The sequence below is a fragment of the Sus scrofa genome, chromosome 3 (genome assembly GCF_054392235.1).
Source record: "Sus scrofa isolate SSC_HxYL_T2T_F1_AM1 chromosome 3, Sscrofa_HxYL_maternal_Yorkshire_Landrace_v2.0, whole genome shotgun sequence".
Taxonomy (NCBI): Eukaryota; Metazoa; Chordata; class Mammalia; order Artiodactyla; family Suidae; genus Sus; species Sus scrofa.
In genome coordinates, this window is record NC_139385.1 from 26,919,255 (window position 1) to 26,936,090 (window position 16,836).

A 16,836-nucleotide genomic window follows, 5' to 3' on the forward strand; every position below is an offset into this window, starting at 1 on the left:
GGAACTCCTGTTTTTTTAAATTTTTAGTTACTTTAAAAATATGGAATAGAGTTGATTTACAACATTGTGTCAATTTCAGGTGTACAGAAAAGTGATTCTGTTTTATATATAATATATACACACAAATACAAATATTCTTTTTCAGATTATTTTCTCTTACAGGCTATTACAAAATACTGGGTGTAGTTCCCTTTGCTTTGAAGTAGGTCCTTGTTGGTTACCTATTTTTTAGAGAGCACTGTGTACGTGTTAAACACCTTGCCTTTCACTTTTTTACTGAGTGCTATCACACAGTGCTCACTGTCCTACAGCTTGTGAGCCTCACACAACAACACACATTTATTTATTTATTTATTTTTAGTTTTTTGTCTTTTCTAGGCCCGCTCCCTGTGGCATATGGAGGTTCCCAGGCTAGGGGTCCAATCGGAGCTGCAGCCACTGGCCTAGGCCCCAGCCACATCCACTCAGGATCAGAGCCGCGTCTGCGACCTAGACCACAGTTCAGGGCAACGCCAGATCCTTAACCCACTGAGCAAGGGCAGGGGTGGGACCCGAAACCTAATGGTTCCTAGTCGGATTTGTTAACCACTGCACCACGATGGGAACTCCAACACACATTTTTTTTTTTTTTAAATCAAAGTAAAATACACATAGTGACCCACATCCCTACAAAGAGTATAAATCACTTGCACCTAAACTTGACCCTGATACAGACATTGACTGTATCCACCATCCCAAAGCTCCTTTCTGGCTGCACTTCCACCCTGCTCCCCACTCTGCCCTACTCCGGGGTCTAGTCCCGAGGGTGCGTTTTGGAGGTTCTTGGACGCCATCTATGATGTGTCCTCCTGTCTAAACTTCTTTGTGTCTGCTTTTTCCACCTTGGGTTTGAGATCTAGTCTGGGAAATGAGTTAAATATCTCTGGAGCAGGAGACCGCTGAGCGAAATGACCCCGAGGCCCTAGTGGACCGCGGGGGCTCTGAGCAGCCGCGCCACGCGAGGCAAGGGGACCGGACTGGGCGGCGGGGAGATCGGGCAGCCCAGGGGATCGGGGCTCCTGAGCCTCAGGCCTGGCTGCGCCGCTGCCCAGGGGCCTGCGGCTCCTCCCCCGACCCGACCCGGCGGGTGCTGGCGGGCGGCGCCGCTGGAAGTGACGCGGCGAGGGCGGGGCCAAGGGCCGGGACGGTCGCTGCTGCCGCCGCCGCCGCTGCTGCCGCGCCTCGGCCGGGAAGCGATGTAGGAGCCGTCAGGCCGTCCCCAGTCCTGCCCGGCCCGAGCCCCGCGGGCCGCCGCCGCCGTCGCCACCATGAAGAAGCAGTTCAACCGCATGAAGCAGCTGGCCAACCAGACCGTGGGCAGGCGAGTGCACCGCGCCGGGCCTGCGGGAGTGCGCGGGCCGGGGGGCCGGGGGCTGCAAGCGGGGGTGCGCGGGCCGGCTCCCCGGGGCCCGGCTGCTCCAGGTCCGGCCGCCGCCCCGTTCGAGGCCGGCGGGGCCCGGGGCAGGGGGGCGGCGCCACGCCGCGGCCTGGCTCGCCGCTCTGGGCCGCCCGCCCGGTCCCGGAGACCGGCTGGGCGGGCCGCACCTCCCCGCTCCCACCCCTCGGGGTCCCCACTGCCCCGCGGAGCATCGCCTTCCCGGTACCTGCTCTCTGTTTTCTCTCCTTCCCCCGGGGATCGAGCCGGCCCGGCCCGGCGCCTGAGGCTGAGACTCCGAGTAAGTGGTGTGTCCGAGGCTGCCCGGCTGGGGGGCGGCATGGTCAGCCTTTCCGGGTGGCCCCGCTGCCGCGAAGCCTTCATTTAACAAGCGCACGATGGCAGGAAAGAAGGGAAGGGTTGTTCAAGCCCAGCGGATCTGCCTGGAGAGTTTTCAGCGCGCCCCTTTGAGGGACTGGAGAGGTGGTGCCTCTCCAAACCAGGGGCCACGGTGAACGGGACGGCTTGACATTTATACATTTGGAATTGGGAGAAAAGGATTCTCCAACCGCCTAACGCCAATTTAAAAAGAAATGATGATGATGATTGTTTTAAACAAGTCTTTCTCACTTTGAATTTGGAAGCAGATGCTTCTCCGTGTTTCTATGGGACGGCTGGACTCTTTGGCAGGCATTGATTAGGAACTGACAGCAGAGACCCGCGTTTGTGGATGATCAGGCTGTTGGAACAGGAATGGTGTGCGGTTCTGAGAGTTTTTCTGGAGGTGATTGTCATGTGTTATTTTATCTGGGGCAGATTTTTCAAGGTCTCGCAGGGCAAGTTAGCTGTGTGGTACTGATTTCACTGTTTATTCTGTGCAGAGATAGGAAAGTGGGAATTTTTCACAGCCTTGGCTTCTTGTATCAGCAGTTGAGTCAAAGGGGGAGTTTGGTTTGGCCAAAGCACGTGGGACACTTCTTTTTTTGTGTGTGTATGAAAATACTTTTACTTCCTCTTGAGCTTTCTAAATTTGCTCTGTACTGTTTCGTTTCCCCCAGCGTTTTGCTTAGTTCGGCTGTTTAATTTTTAGGTTCCCCACCCTCTTAGCTCGGTGTGTTTCCAGAGTTCATCCCTGTCTGCCAGGGCCTAGATGTGCCTACTTTCTGTTATTTGTGGGGAGGTGATGAAGTAAGGCTGAGAGGAAGGTGGACTGGGTAGTAGAGACTGCTAAGGTTTTAACTAAGGGTCTGCGATTGAATTACAGGGTCCCTGCCTGTGAATTTTCTGCCCCTCTTAGTGTTTTCAGGGACGCACATTGTGGAATCAATATTGGTGATTGTTGAGATGCATTTGTCAGAGGATCATTTTGACCTGTTTGTATATTGTATCAGGCAAGTGATATTTGGGGTTTTTTTTTCCCCCTTAAAGTTCTGAGGCTTTAAAAGCTACACCACCATTCAGGGTCTCTTTAATCCCTGCTTCCTCCATAGCAGCTTCAGATTCCCTGGACCCAAGGCCACCATCACAGCCACACTGAAGGTGCCATCGCTGAGCCTGTGTTTGTGGAAAATACACCTTGCCTTTGTGTGTTTTTTTTTTTTTTTTTTTTTTTTTTTTACGGGTATAACACTATTTTTATTAAATTCACTGACATTGGTAAATTCTAAGAGGTTTAAGGGTGTAAGGTGAAACAGCATAACATACCAGCAAAATTTAAGGGGTTGTATCTCTGTATGGGGACACACCCTGCAGGGTAAAAGCTGAGTCTCAGGAGTCGGGCCCTTGGTTGCTGACCTCAGATAAGACACCAAGCAATCTTGTCCGCTTATAAAAAACAGACTTCAGGACCAACAGCAACAGGATTGGAAAGAACCGATTCAAGATGGGGGCCAGTCTGAATCTGGGTTAGCTGGGGGCTGTTGCAGCTCAAGTCTAGGATCGGTAGAATGGCTCGTGAACTGTTCTGAAATCACTGGTTTCCAAACAAGGTCTTAAGATGCTTTTCCCAGACAGAGTTGCCTTTGTTTTTTTAAATTTTTATTTTATTTTTTAGAAAAAACCAGAATGCAGTTAATTACAGTGTTGTGTTAGTTTCAGATGTACAGAAACAGGATTCGGTTCTCTATAAATATTCTTTGTCAGATTATTTTTTCTTACAGGTTATTACAAAATACTGAGTACCGTTCCCTGTGCTGTGTGGGTAGGTCCTTGTTCGTTGTCTGTTTTATATAGAGTACCGTGTATATGTTAATGCAACACACATTGCCTTTCACTTTTTTTTTTTTTTGTCTTTTTGCCTTTTCTAGGGCTGCTTCCCATGGCATATGGAGGTTCTCAGGCTAGGGGTCGAATTGGAGCTGTAGCCGCCGGCCTACACCACAGGCACAGCAACACGGGATCCGAGGCGCATCTGTGGCCTACACTACAGCTCACGGCAACATTGGATCCTTAACCCACTGAGCAAGGCCAGGGATCGAACCCACAACCTCACGGTTCCTAGTTGGATTCATTAACCACTATGCCACGACGGGAACTCCTGCCTTTCACTTTTTTACTAAGTGGTATCACACAGCACACACTGTCCTGAAGCTTGTGAGCCTCATGCACAATTTTTTTTCTCAGTTGAGGTAAAATGCTCGTAATGACCCTCATCCCTCTAAAGAGTACAATCTGTGCATCTTGACAAAGGTCTACACCTGTGCATAAATGTGATCCTGATAGAGACTGTGGCTGTTTCCATCATCCCGAAGCTCCTTCCCAGTTCTCCGCATCGGCCCTCCTCCCCCACTGCGTCCTACTCGGGTGTCTTGTCCGGTGGATGAGTTTTGTCGGTTTGGATGCCGTATTGTCCCAAAGGTCTGAGGCTTTAAAAGCTACAAAGCCATTCAGGGTCTCTTTGGCCCCTGCTTTCTCCATAGCAGCTTCTCTCTTTACACTTTTTTTTTTTTTTTTGTCTTTTTGTATGTTTAGAGCCACATATGGAGGTTCCCAGGCTAGGGGTCGAATCGGAGCTGTAGTCACCGGCCTACACCAGAGCCACAGCCACGTGGGATCCGAGCCGCATCTGCAACCCACACCACAGCTCACGGCAACGCAGGATCCTTCACCCGCTGAGCAAGGCCAGGGACCAAACCTGCAACCTCGTGGTTCCTAGGCGGATTTGTTAACCACTGCACCATGACGGGAACTCCTCTTTACACTTTTACATTCCAGCCATGCTCACCTCCTTTCAGTCTCCAGAGGAGGCTATGCTTTCTTATTCTCTACCTGGAACCCTGGGAAGCCTCTGTCATCGTGTCTGCCCTTGGCCACCTCCTACGCATTTTTTAGGCCTCCCTGTGAAGCTCCTCTCTGCTCCGGCAAAGATTGGATGTCCCTTCTTGGTGCTGTTATAAGTCCACGGAGCACCCATTTTTTTCCTAATGTAACTGCCTCTTTCCTGGCCAGGTTCTCCCTGAGACTAGCGCTCTGAGACTTTCTGCTCTTTTCTCCTTTGATTCCCACCACATGGTAGCTGCTCAGCAAATATTGTTAAACTAATGCCCATCCAGTTCACACTAGATCGCACTGGTGGTGTGGGCCCAGCTATGGGAAAGCGAGATTTGGAGAGAGTAAATGGTGTGATTCATTCTAGGACTAGAATTCTGGCCCTGACCTTTGATTCTGAAAATCTTTATGGCAAGATGCACTGGAAGCTGCAGCTATTACAGAGCTGTTGAGGGTGTGGCAATTATACTCCTGAAGTCAAAACTTTTTAACTGGGGCACTCTTGCTTTACAGGTGTTGATTTCCTGGATATATTTGTGGGTTTTGTTTTTTTTCCCCCCCACTTAAGTGCTTGTAAAGGACTAGTGAGGAAAAATGGAGGCAGGAGAGAGCCTAGAATTGTTATTGGGCAGAAGCAGACTGTTGGTGGGCATTTCAGTCTGGCTTGTGGGTATGGTTGGTTGGGTTAAAACAAAGGCTTGATGGGAAGTTTGGGCGTGGTAGATGCAGATGATAACAGTAGGAATGGATAAGAATCTGGGCCTACTGTACAGCACACGGCACTCTAGCCAATCTCTTGGGATAGACCATGATGGAAAATAGGAAAAGAATGTATATATGTGTGTAGGACTGGGTCACTTTTCTGTACAGCAGAAATAGACACAACACGGTAAACCAACCATACTTAAAGTAAAACAAAGTAAAAGGTTAAAACAACTAAAACAGGGAGTTCCCATCGTGGTGCAGTGGTTAATCAATCCGAGTAGGAACCATGAGGTTTTGGGTTCGATCCCTGGCCTTGCTCAGTGGGTTAAGGATCTGGCATTGCTGTGAGCTGTGGTGTAGGTCACAGATGCGCCTCGGATCCCGCGTTGCTGTGGCTGTGGTGTAGGCCGGCATCTACAGCTCTGATTTGACCCCTAGCCTGGGAACTTCCATATGCCGAGGGAGTGGCCCAAGAAATGGCAAACAACAACAACAACAACAACAACACCTAAAACAAAGAGACAACATACCTGCTAATGAATGAAGTTATCTGTGGGAATGGCTTGGCTGGACTGTGTACTCTCAGTTCCCAGAGTTCTAGGTGGCGTCTTGCGATGATATGTTTTTTTCCCAGAATGAGGACCGTGTGAGGAACCCCACAGTGAGGTTCCATGGGGTGGACCTGGGGGAGAATTACTAATGGTTGGAATGAATGAGTCCTCATGATGCAATTTGTTGACGATGGGTGGATGCGTCTGTTCCAGAAGATGGTTTGTCTACTGCAGGGGCAAGGCTTTGGGGGCGGTCCTCTGATATGGGGTCTCAGAGAATTAGGATGGTGCTTTTCATCCCCCTGTCTTTGGTTGATTCACTCATTCAGCAGACACTTGTTCGGCCCAAACTCTGTGCCGTTGTGTAAGGTGTTAAAGAGTCCAGAGTGAAAAGACAGTCTCTGCCCTGAAGGAGCTCAATAGATTTGTGGAAGGGATAGGCAAGCTAAGAAATAATTATCGACTGTGAAATAAGTGCTTATAGAGGGATATGGCTAATGCCAGTTCTGACTGCATGGAGGGAGGTAACAAAAAAGAAAAAACAAAGCAAAAAAACAGAACAACCAGGGAAAAATCTGAGCAAAGCCTTTTGCTTTGTTTCCATCTTTAAGCATGCATTTCAAATTTCTCTTGTATTGATTGGTTAGGTCTCTTTTGGTTGTAAGAAGACCCAATTCAAACTGCCTTAAGCCAAGCTGGGATTTAATTGGCTTAGATGAGACCAAAAGAATCTAAAAGAGTAGGGCTGCAGGCTGGGCTGGATCCAGAGCTTCCACTCTTTTGACAGGGCCGTGTCTACACAGGGGCACTCCATGCTCACTTCCACTCCATTCCAGTCCCAGAGGGAGAGAGCATCCTTTTCTCCCAAAGACTGTCGCTAAAGTCTCAAGATCAACTGTGAGTGCTTCTGATTGGGTCACATGGTTTTCCCTGGAAATGGGTATGGAGTCAACCCCATCTAAAGCACAGGGACTGAGAGTTGGGGAGCCCTGACTCCCCAAGGGAAACAGGGCTGCTGGTCAGGAAATAAGAAACGTCGTGTCCTGTCTTTCACAGTCTTGCTAAAAAGCAAGATAATTTTGTTTTTTGAAAATCCTAGGTGCTGATAATCCAGAGGAGGCAGGTGGTGATTGAGGAACGTGTACACAGGATGAGGCGCTTGAGGAAAGTGAATTATGAGGTCAAAGAGTCCAGGAGGAAAGGAATCCGGAGGACTAACCAGAAGAGTTATTACCTAAGTGAGGCTCTGGGAGGGAGTGTCTCACTGGGTGTGGGTTTCTGCCTTGACTGAAGTACTCCCTGGAGGTTCAAATGCTTTCCCAGATAGTTCTCTTGAGATAAGCCGAGATTACAAATGCCAGTGCCTCCAGGGGCCATGCTAGTAAAATAAATGAATGACTTAGACCAGGTAAGGGCTGGGGGGTACCCCGGTCCCACCCCCCATGGTGATTGTCTTACCAAAGGGGCCTGTGGGACTCTGGGCCCAGAGTGACTCAGTCCTTGCTGTTTTCAAGAAAAACCTGAAGTCTGGATTTTAATGAAACTTCAATGGCATTTAATGCACATTAAACAATGACACTATGCGGGGCTCAACAAAATTGATGAGTGGTCAGATCTGGCCTCTGGGTCACCAGTTGGCAGTTGCTTGTTTGGAGGGACTAGAGGTTAAGGACCCGAGTATTATGTTTTTTTCTTCCTTGTACCTTACCCTGATTTTACTGCATTCTCGGTTCTTTGGATTTGTTGAAGAGCTTGGACTTGCCTTCACAGGCATCTTTCAAAGATTTTATAGAATTTTTATTTTTTAAAATTTTTTTGTCTTTTTGCCTTTTCTAGGGCCGCTTCCCGCGGCATATGGAGGTTCCCAGGGTAGGGGTTGAATCGGAGCTACAACTGCCAGCCTACACCACAGCCACAGCAACACGGGATCCAAGCCACGTCTGCGACCTACACCACAGCTCACAGCAACGCCGGATCCTTAACCCACTGAGCAAGGCCAGGGATCGAACCCACAACCTCACGGTTCCTAGTCGGATTCGTTAACCACTGCGCCACAATGGGAACTCTGATTTTATAGAATTAACCATCGTCATTCCTCTAATTGGTTTGGCTGTCCAAGTGCTGTACCAACCCCCCGGCTTGTTTCTCACCTCCTGGCGATGATCATTTCTATTTTATAAAGAGGGAAAAATGACTTGTCAAGTTCCCGGTCTGCCAAATGGCCAAGGTTCGACTTGGGTCCAGGCCCAGGGCTTCTGAGTCTGGATCCCATGCGCTTCCGACGACAGCATCTAGGCTGCCTTTTCACCAGGGAAGAATTAGTGTTGATTAAACCTCTTTGGTGCTTCATATGCTGCCGGGCTTGGAGCTTTGCATGTATTTTCTCAGTGCATTCTTGCAGCAACTCTGAGAGGTGATGTTGTTGGTTCCTGATTTAATGACGAGGAAGCCAGACCTCAGAAGAGGACATCAAGCCAGTAACCGACTGAGCTGTGACTTCAGAAACCCAGGTTTCTGATTCCAAAGCAGCTATAAATCCCTGCTTCAGGTGGCATCTCTTCCATGAGAAACCTGTTGAGGCATGAGAGATGCCTTCATAAAATCCTGGAGGCCAAGTGGGGGATGCTGCTGTAGTCCAATGGCTCTTACCAGGTATGGTTTTTGCCCTCTAGGGACATTTGGCAAAGTCTGGAGACATTTTATTTTATTTTACTTTTCTTAGAGTATAGTTGATTTACAGTGTTCTGTCAATTTATGCTGTATAGCAGTGTGACCTAGTCATACATATATATATCCATTCTTTTTCTCATATTATTTTCTATCATAATCTATCCAAAGAGACTGGATATAGTTCCCTGTGCTATCCAGTAGGACCTCACTGCTCATCTATTCTAAATGTAGTAGTGTCCACCTACCAACCCCAAAGTCTCAGTCCATCCCACTCCCTCCCTCCCTCCCCCTTGGCAACCACAAGTCTCTTGTCTATGTCCGTGGGTCTGTTTCTGTTCTGTAGATAGGTTCATTTGTGCCCTATTTTAGAAGTGATATCAAATTGTATTTGTCTTTCTCTTTCTGACTTACTTCACCTAGTAGGAGAATCTCTAGTTCCATCCATGTTGCTGCAAATGGCATTAGGTCATTCTTTTTTATGGCTGAGTAGTATTCCATTGTGTATGTGTACTACATCATCTTAATCCAGTCATCTGTCGATGGGCATTTAGGTTGTTTTCACCCCTTGGCTATTTTAAATAGTGCCGCAGTGAACTGGAGGCATTTTTTTTGATTGTGGTGGCTTGGTTGGGGGAGGGGTGCTCCTGGCATCTGTGTAGATTGAGGTCTGGGAGGCTGCTGGACATCCCAGGATGCCCTGGGCCGCCTTGTCACCCAGACTTATTGGGTCCCAACTGCAGAGACAGCTGAGGCTGAGAAACCTTGTCCCATCCTTCCAGGGTCTGACGTGCGAGTTATCAATACCAAAGCCCCACACTGTGGGCCTGCAAGCCATAGACGAGTTCTCTTTGGCCTAGTCAGTATGTATGTATGTATGTATTTATTAATTATCCCTCGTTTTCACATGAAAACCTGGATTGCCAGTCTCTTCTAAAACCTTAGAAGACCTGGCCACATCTGGCGTGGAGTACAGGCAGCTGGAGCTGAGCAGTAGCTGTTCCATGGGGGCAAGGGGCATCAGCTGCCCACTCTGCCCCCAGCCCTTCCCTGGCTTCTTTTATTCTGTTACATCCTTTGCTGATCCTCCCTGAAGGTCACAGGTCTCCAATGACCTTCTCCCATTCCAGCACTCACTCTTAAGGTAAGTCAAACACCCCTCTCCCCGCCCATCCCATAGCATCCTCTGGTGCCGTCTTGCCTCTCGTCCATGAGACAGCCCTTCCTAGGTTCGACAATGGCTCTCTGCATCCCTCACCTGCTCTGTGGCTTCGTCTCGCTCCCTCCGATTTCCTCCACACAGTCATTCTGAGAAAGGGGAGGTAGCTGTGCTTTTCTTCGCTCTGAGTGGATTCCATCCAGCCTCTGCATAGAGCAGGGGTGGAAAGGAATCTGGAATCTTCACAGTTGCTTGTGAATCTGATTTTCCGTGGCCTTGTGAGGCACTTTACATGTTGTGAAATCCAAGGTATTTAGGTCAGTGACAACCCATTGTTCACTAAAAAAAAAAAAAAACCCTCCAAAGATGCGGTCATATAGCATCCTTTTCACATATCCTGTCGCGTGTGTGAACAGCATGTTATTCTGATACGGAATTACCTTTGTGCCGGCGACTCCCAGTATGAACACGGCACCCCCTCCCGCGCCTGCTGCCCCAGGGTTTCAGCACTCTGGTCGAGGGTCCTAGAGTCAGCATGTGCTCTGCGCATTCTTGTGGAGATGGTTGTGCAGATCTCATTCTATTTCTGTTTCTCAATTATAGGTGGATGCCATCATAATTAATCAAGTAGAAACCCATTTACAAATATTATCACACGCCTTTCTGCTTTGTGTGTGTCTGTATGTGTGTGCGTGTTTTCTAAAACATAGAAGGTAAAAGTCGAACAGGCCCACGGTCTTTTATCCAAAACCCCTTGGGTCAGAGGAGTTTCAGAGTTCAGAATTTTTCAGATTTTAAAGAAAACGAATTGCATGTGCTGTTACATAATAATCTCCACTAGGGTCTGGAGCAGCAGCCTGTGCTCAAACTTGTTCATATTGATTTAGCAAAAGATAAGAATGTATTTCCTACTGCATAGAATCCTTCAACGTTATTATAGTTTCACTTTAGCTCAGGTCAAGTCCTGTTGCCAAACGAGTTACAAAATAACCTTTGTTCTTAGATCTCAAAGGGATGGATCAGGGATTACTGACCTGTAATTTTACTTTACATTCTGTTGCCCATACTCCAAAAAGTCGGAAATCATGCGTTTACTCTGTAAGCAGAGGTCACAGACTCAAGTGCCAGGTCAAGGACAATGAATGAGTGAAGTGGGAGAGAGGGGTCAGGCAGTAGGGTACGGTGAGCACTGCAGTGCACTGGGGAGTTCATGTTCATATAAAGAGGACACCTTGGAGTTCCTGTCGTGGCGCAGTGATTAATGAATCTGACTAGGAAGCATGAGTTTTCGGGTTCGATCCCTGGCTTTGCTTAGTGGGTTAAGGATCCGGCGTTTGCCGTGAGCTGTGGTGTAGGTTGCAGATGCGGCTCAGATCCCGCATTGCTGTGGCTGTGGTGTAGGCCGGTGGCTGCAGCTCCGATTGGACCCCTAGCTTGGGAACCTCCATATGCCGTAGGAGTGGCCCTACAAAAGGCAAAAAGACAAAAAGGCAAAAAAAAAAAAAAAAAAAAAAAAAGAGGACACCTCTCTCAGCCCCAGCTGCTTGTTGCCATGGTGAGCTGTGGGTATAGTGTAGTCACATTGCCCCATTTTTTTTTTTTTAATTTTAATTTTTTGTCTTTTTAGGGCCCCACTCGTGGCATATGGAAGTTCCTAGGCTAGGGATCGAATTAGAGCTGCAGCTACTGGCCTATACCACAGCCACAGCCTCAGCCATATTGGATCTGGAGCTGCATCTGCGGCCTACATCACAGGCACAGCAAAGCCAAATTTGACCTGTATCTGTGATCTACACTGCAGCTCACGGCAACGCCAGATCCATAACCCTCTGAACAGGGCCAGGGATGGAACCTGTGTCCTCATGGATACCAGTCGGCTTTGTTACTGCTGAGCCACAGGGGAACTCTGATGGGTTGCCCCATTTTTAGTGGCCTTCCAGAATGCTGATTTCTTGATATTTAAATGTTGGCAACTAAAAAGAACGAGAAATGAAACCACTCTTTAGGCCAATGGAACTATATCTTCAAGGTTTACCTGGTCTTGGGCTACCTGCTTTGACCTCTAGGTTAGAGACTCGTTCTTATGGTATAGAAGTCAGGCAGGGATGTTTTGGTAATGAACTTCCTCAAATGGGGACTGACTCTTTGTCCTGTCATTATTCATTGTACTGAATGTATATGTTATATATGTTTTGAGTGTTTGCAGCACATGGAAGTTCCTGAGCCAGGGATCAAACCCTCACCAAGCAGTGACCCAAGCCGCTGTAGTGACAATGCCGGATCCTTGACCTGCTGTGCCGTGGGAGACCTTCTAGACATTTCACTTTAACATTGCCTTATTTTCTAGCACGTTGGAAGTTTTCTTTTTCATCTCTGAATCTGATATGGCCATCTCTCTATATACAGAACTGTGGTTGGCTCCTGGTCTCTTAATTTCCAATCATTTTCAGTGTTCTGCACTTGTCCTCTCGTATTCTCATGCTTGCAATTTTTTTTTTTTTTTTTTGTCTTTTTGCCATTTTCTTGGGCCGCTCCCGTGGCACATGGAGGTTCCCAGGCTAGGGGTCCAATTGGAGCTGTAGCCGCCAGCCTCTGCCAGAGCCACAGCAGCGAGGGATCCGAGCCACATCTGCAACCTACACCACAGCTCACGGCAATGCCGGATCCTCAACCCACTGAGCAAAGCCAGGGATCAAACCCGCAACTTCATGGTTCCTAGTCGGATTCGTTAATTACTGTGCCACGACAGGAACTCCCCTCATGCTTGATAGTTTTGATGTCATAATTGTCAATGGGGGATTTCCTACTTTTATATTATCTTTGCCTTTACCAGGGGGCTTTCTCACTTGTAATTTTCTTGTTTCTAATTGTGGCCTTTTCTTTTCTGTTGTCAAGCTGGTTGGGTCACCTATGAACTTGAAACTTTTGAGTTATTGGTCTTGGGCGAGAGAAAGTCCAAAGTTAAAATCAGAGCCTCTTTTTCAGTTAAGGAAGTGGGAGTTCCTGTCGTGGCGCAGCGGAAACGATTCTGACTAGGAACCATGAGGTTGAGGGTTCAATCCCTGGCCTTGCTCAGTGGGTTAAGGATCTGGCCATGAGCTGTGGTGAGCTGTGGTGTAGGTTGCAGTCGCAGCTTGGATTTAGCATTGCTGTGCCTCTGGCGTAGGCCAGTGGCTAGAGCTCCAATTCGACCCCTGGCCTGGGAACCTGCGCGGGTGTGGCCCTAAAAAGACACCAAGACAAAAAAAAAAAAAAAAAAATTAAGGGAGTTAAAGCAGGTTAGGTCATAAAGCTTCTACCTTTCCAGGGCCTGAGTGACTCGACGGGACATCTGGCCTTGTATTCAGACAGGGAAGGGTCCTTCATGTCCTTGCTTCTGAGACCATTCCTCGGGGTGCTCTCAGCCCTGCAACTGCCACCATGTGGCTGGGAACTCAGTTTCATGCCTCTGGCCCTGGCATCTCTCACCCCTAGACTGACCGCCCTGCTCACATTGAACTTATGAACCCCATTCTCACATTGGCTTCCCTCCCCTGGATTCCCTCATCTGCGGGTCAGCGAACTTTGGCCTACAGGCCAAATCCTGCCCACTGCCTGTTTTGTCAAAAAGTTTTCTTGGAACACCGCCACTTGCTGCTGCAGCAGGTCTGAGTCGTTTTGACAGTGACTGTACAGTCCACAGAGCCTCTGGTGTTTACCATCTGTTCCCTTTGTGGAAAGTTTGCTGGCACTCATGCCAGTGCATGGAAGGTCACCAACCCTCCTCAGTCACCTGTCAGTCCCCTTCTCTTCCATGTTCTTATATCCAGGCTTTGACCGCCATCTGGCAGTTCTGCCTCCTGAGTCTCTCTCTCTTTTTTTTTTTTAATTTTTTTGTCTTTTTGCCATTTCTTGTGCCGCTCCCATGGCATATGGAGGTTCCCAGGCTAGGGGTCGAATCAGAGTTATAGCTGCCGGCCTATGCCACAGCCACAGCAACGCCAGATCCAAGCCGCGTTTGCGACCTACCCCACAGCTCACGGCAACGCTGGATCCTTAACCCACTGAGTAAAGCCAGGGATCGAACTTGCAACCCCATCGTTCCTAGTTGGATTCATTAACCACTGAGCCACAATGGGAACTCCTCCTGAGTCTCTTTTGACTTGGCCTCTGCCTCTCGATGGCTATTCTTCCAATGAACTTAGTTCAAGCCTTCATTTTTTTTTTTTTCTGCTGAACTCACAATTGTCTTCCAACTGGCTTTGCTGGCTTGAGCTGGTTGTTACCCCTTTTGAGCGACATCTAGGCCTCCCCTTACTTTTGACATGGTCAGTCACTCTTTGAATGATTATAGCCATTCCCCTCTAAGTAATTTTTTTTTTTTTTTGGATGAATCCTCTGAAGTTGAGAGTCACTTCATTTGTGAGAAATTAATATTTGTGTTGTCAAGAGTTCCCATGGTGGCTGAGCAGGTTAAGAATCTGACTGGTCTGTGTGAGGATGTGGGTTTGATCTCTGGCCTTACTAGCTGGTAGTGTATGTAGTTTGCATATGTGGCTTGGATCTGGCATTGCTCTGGCTGTGGCACAGGCCTTCAGCTGCAGCTCTGATTTGACCCCGAGCCCGGAAACTTCCATATACCCCAGGTGTGGCCTTAAAAAGAAAAAGAAAAAAAAAATGTAGGGAGTTCCCATGGTGGCTCCGTGGTTAACGAATCCGACTAGGAACCATGAGGTTGCAGGTTCGATCCTTGGCCTTGCTCAGTGGGTTAAGGATCCGGCCTTGCTGTGAGCTGTGGTGTACGTCACAGACACGGCTCAGATCTGGCGTTGTTGTGGCTCTGGCGTAGACCAGTGGCTTAGCTCTGGTTAGACCCCTAGCCTGGGAACCTCCACATGCCACGGGTGCAGCCCTAGAAAAGGCAAAAAGACACACACACACAAAATATAGTCAGTGTATTGCCAAATTCCTTCTAACATGATAGCATCATCATATAGTATAGCAGGTCATGTCGCACGGCCACACATGTTGCTGTGCATGACATGGTGGATGCTACCTACCTCTCACCATCACCTAAGTAGCACTAGACATTGTCTTTTACAAATTTGCTACTGGAGTTCCCTGGTGGCTGAGTTGGCTAAGGATCTGATGTTGTCACTACTGTGGTTCTGATTACTGCCATGGAGTGCATTTGATCCTGTCCCAGGAAATTCCATGTGCAATGGGCATGGCCAAATAAATAAAATTACTTATTTTTTTTTTCACTAAGGTTGAAATGACCACTGTCCCTATGTTTGTAATTCCTTATACATAGTTTTCTGTTTGTGTCACTTGTTTCTTTAATTGCCATGGAATTAACATTTGCTTGTCAATTTCATTCTTCTGTTACCAATTCAGTTCAACAAATGTCTCTTAAGAACCTGTCAAATGCTAGGGGCTGGGTTAAAACTGTAACTGATTCCCACTTGAACGGAAAGACACACAGACAAACAGGTAATTTGAATATAGCCAGATGTGCATATTCTAGAAGATCTTAGGTGTCAGTAATGAAATATTAAAGCCGTGTCTTGACTCGCATATATTTTAATATAAACAAATCAATGTTCTTGTTCTTGGGTACGTTACTTAATGAAAGCAGTGATGGAATCTTGAGAGAGCATTTCTGTGACCGGGCGTAGGTTTGATTCAAGTTCGGGAAGATAAAGCAGGTTCTGGAGTTCCCTTTGTGGCTCAGCGGTTAACGAACCCAGCTAGGATACATGAGGATGCGGGTTCGATCCCTGGCCTCGCTCAGTGGGTTAAGGATCCGACATTGCCATGAGTTGTGGTGTAGGTCACAGACACGGCTTGGATCCCGTGTTGCTGTGGCTGTGGCTGTGGCCAGCAGCTGTTGCTCTGATTTGACCCCTAGCCTGGGAACCTCCATATGTCAAGAGTGCGGCCCTAAAATAGCAAAAAAAAAAAAAAAAAGAATAAAAGGAAGATAAAGCAGGTTCTGTTGAAATTCTGATCCTGTGATTTATGTAAAAAACCAGAGTTCCTGTCGTGGCTCAGTGGAAACGAATCTGACTAGTATCCATGAGGACACAGGTTCGATCTGGCCTTGCTCAGTGGGTGAAGGATCTGGTGTTGCCGTGAGCAGTGGTGTAGGTTGCAGACACGGCTTGGATTTGGTGTTGTGGTGGCTGTTGTGTAGGCTGGCAGCTGTAGCTCTGATTCGACCACTAGCCAGGGATCCTCCATATGCCGTGGGTGCGGCCCTAGACAGACAAACCAACAACAACTACAAACAATCTTTTGGGTTGCAGACTTAGCTCAGATCCTGCGTGGCTGTGACTCTGGTGTAGGCCAGTGAGTACAGCTCCGATTCGACACCTAACCTGGGAACCTCTATATGCCACGGGAGTGGCCCTAGAAAAGACAAAAAAAAAAAAAAAAAAAAAGACAGCCTATTGATTATTTGCATAGGCCACTTCCTTTTGATTAATCCTGAAATGCTTCTCTCTTCCTCTCCTCCTCCTCCGCCCTTTTTTAGGTGTCTTCCTTATCAGAGTTACCATTTGGTCTGATAGTCAATTCGATCTCCACTTGAATGTTTCATTAGTAGTTCTTCTAGGGTTTCTCAGTGTTCTAGCACATGGGCTAGCCAAATTTATGCCTCCTAAGGCGTTTCAGTCATAAATCGTAGACTAAGGAAACAGGAGCTCAAATGAATACAAACATTTAAATATATAAATATTCAGAACTGCACGACATTATCTGCACCGCCAGCTACCTGTCACCTGTCAGTGAGAGCATTTACACACCACTCAGCTTGGATTTCACATGACCATTGGATACTTTCAGATGCAGGGGCTGGAAGGGCCACTTGAACCCATGCCCAGCTGTACCTTGGGGAAATGCATCAAAGCATTTCTGCTTCGCTAGCTGTGGCGAGTGGCAGGATAGATGTGCATGGGCTCAGGCATGGGCTCTCTGAAATGTGCTTGGGGCTCAGCGAAGGCTCCTCTGGCATGTGACACTTTAGCAACCTTTTTTTTTTTTTTTAAGTATAGTTTATTTACAATGTTGTGCCAGTTTCTGCTCTACAGCAA

The 16,836-nt window shown here is 47.8% G+C and overlaps 1 protein-coding gene across 11 annotated transcripts in view; it reads left to right on the forward strand.

The window, feature by feature from the left end:
- The first annotated feature begins 1,161 nt into the window (after positions 1-1,161).
- ARHGAP17 (Rho GTPase activating protein 17) overlaps positions 1,162-16,836 on the forward strand; it is a 108,256-nt gene continuing 92,581 nt past the window's right edge. For all 11 annotated transcript variants that reach the window (XR_014840515.1, XR_014840516.1, XR_002341006.2 and 8 more), the window contains exon 1: positions 1,162-1,360. Coding sequence is in view for 6 of the 11 variants with exons in the window: in XM_021081341.2 (XP_020937000.2) it covers positions 1,308-1,360 (53 nt within the window). In the remaining 5 variants the exon portion in view is untranslated. The remainder of the gene's footprint in view (positions 1,361-16,836) is intronic.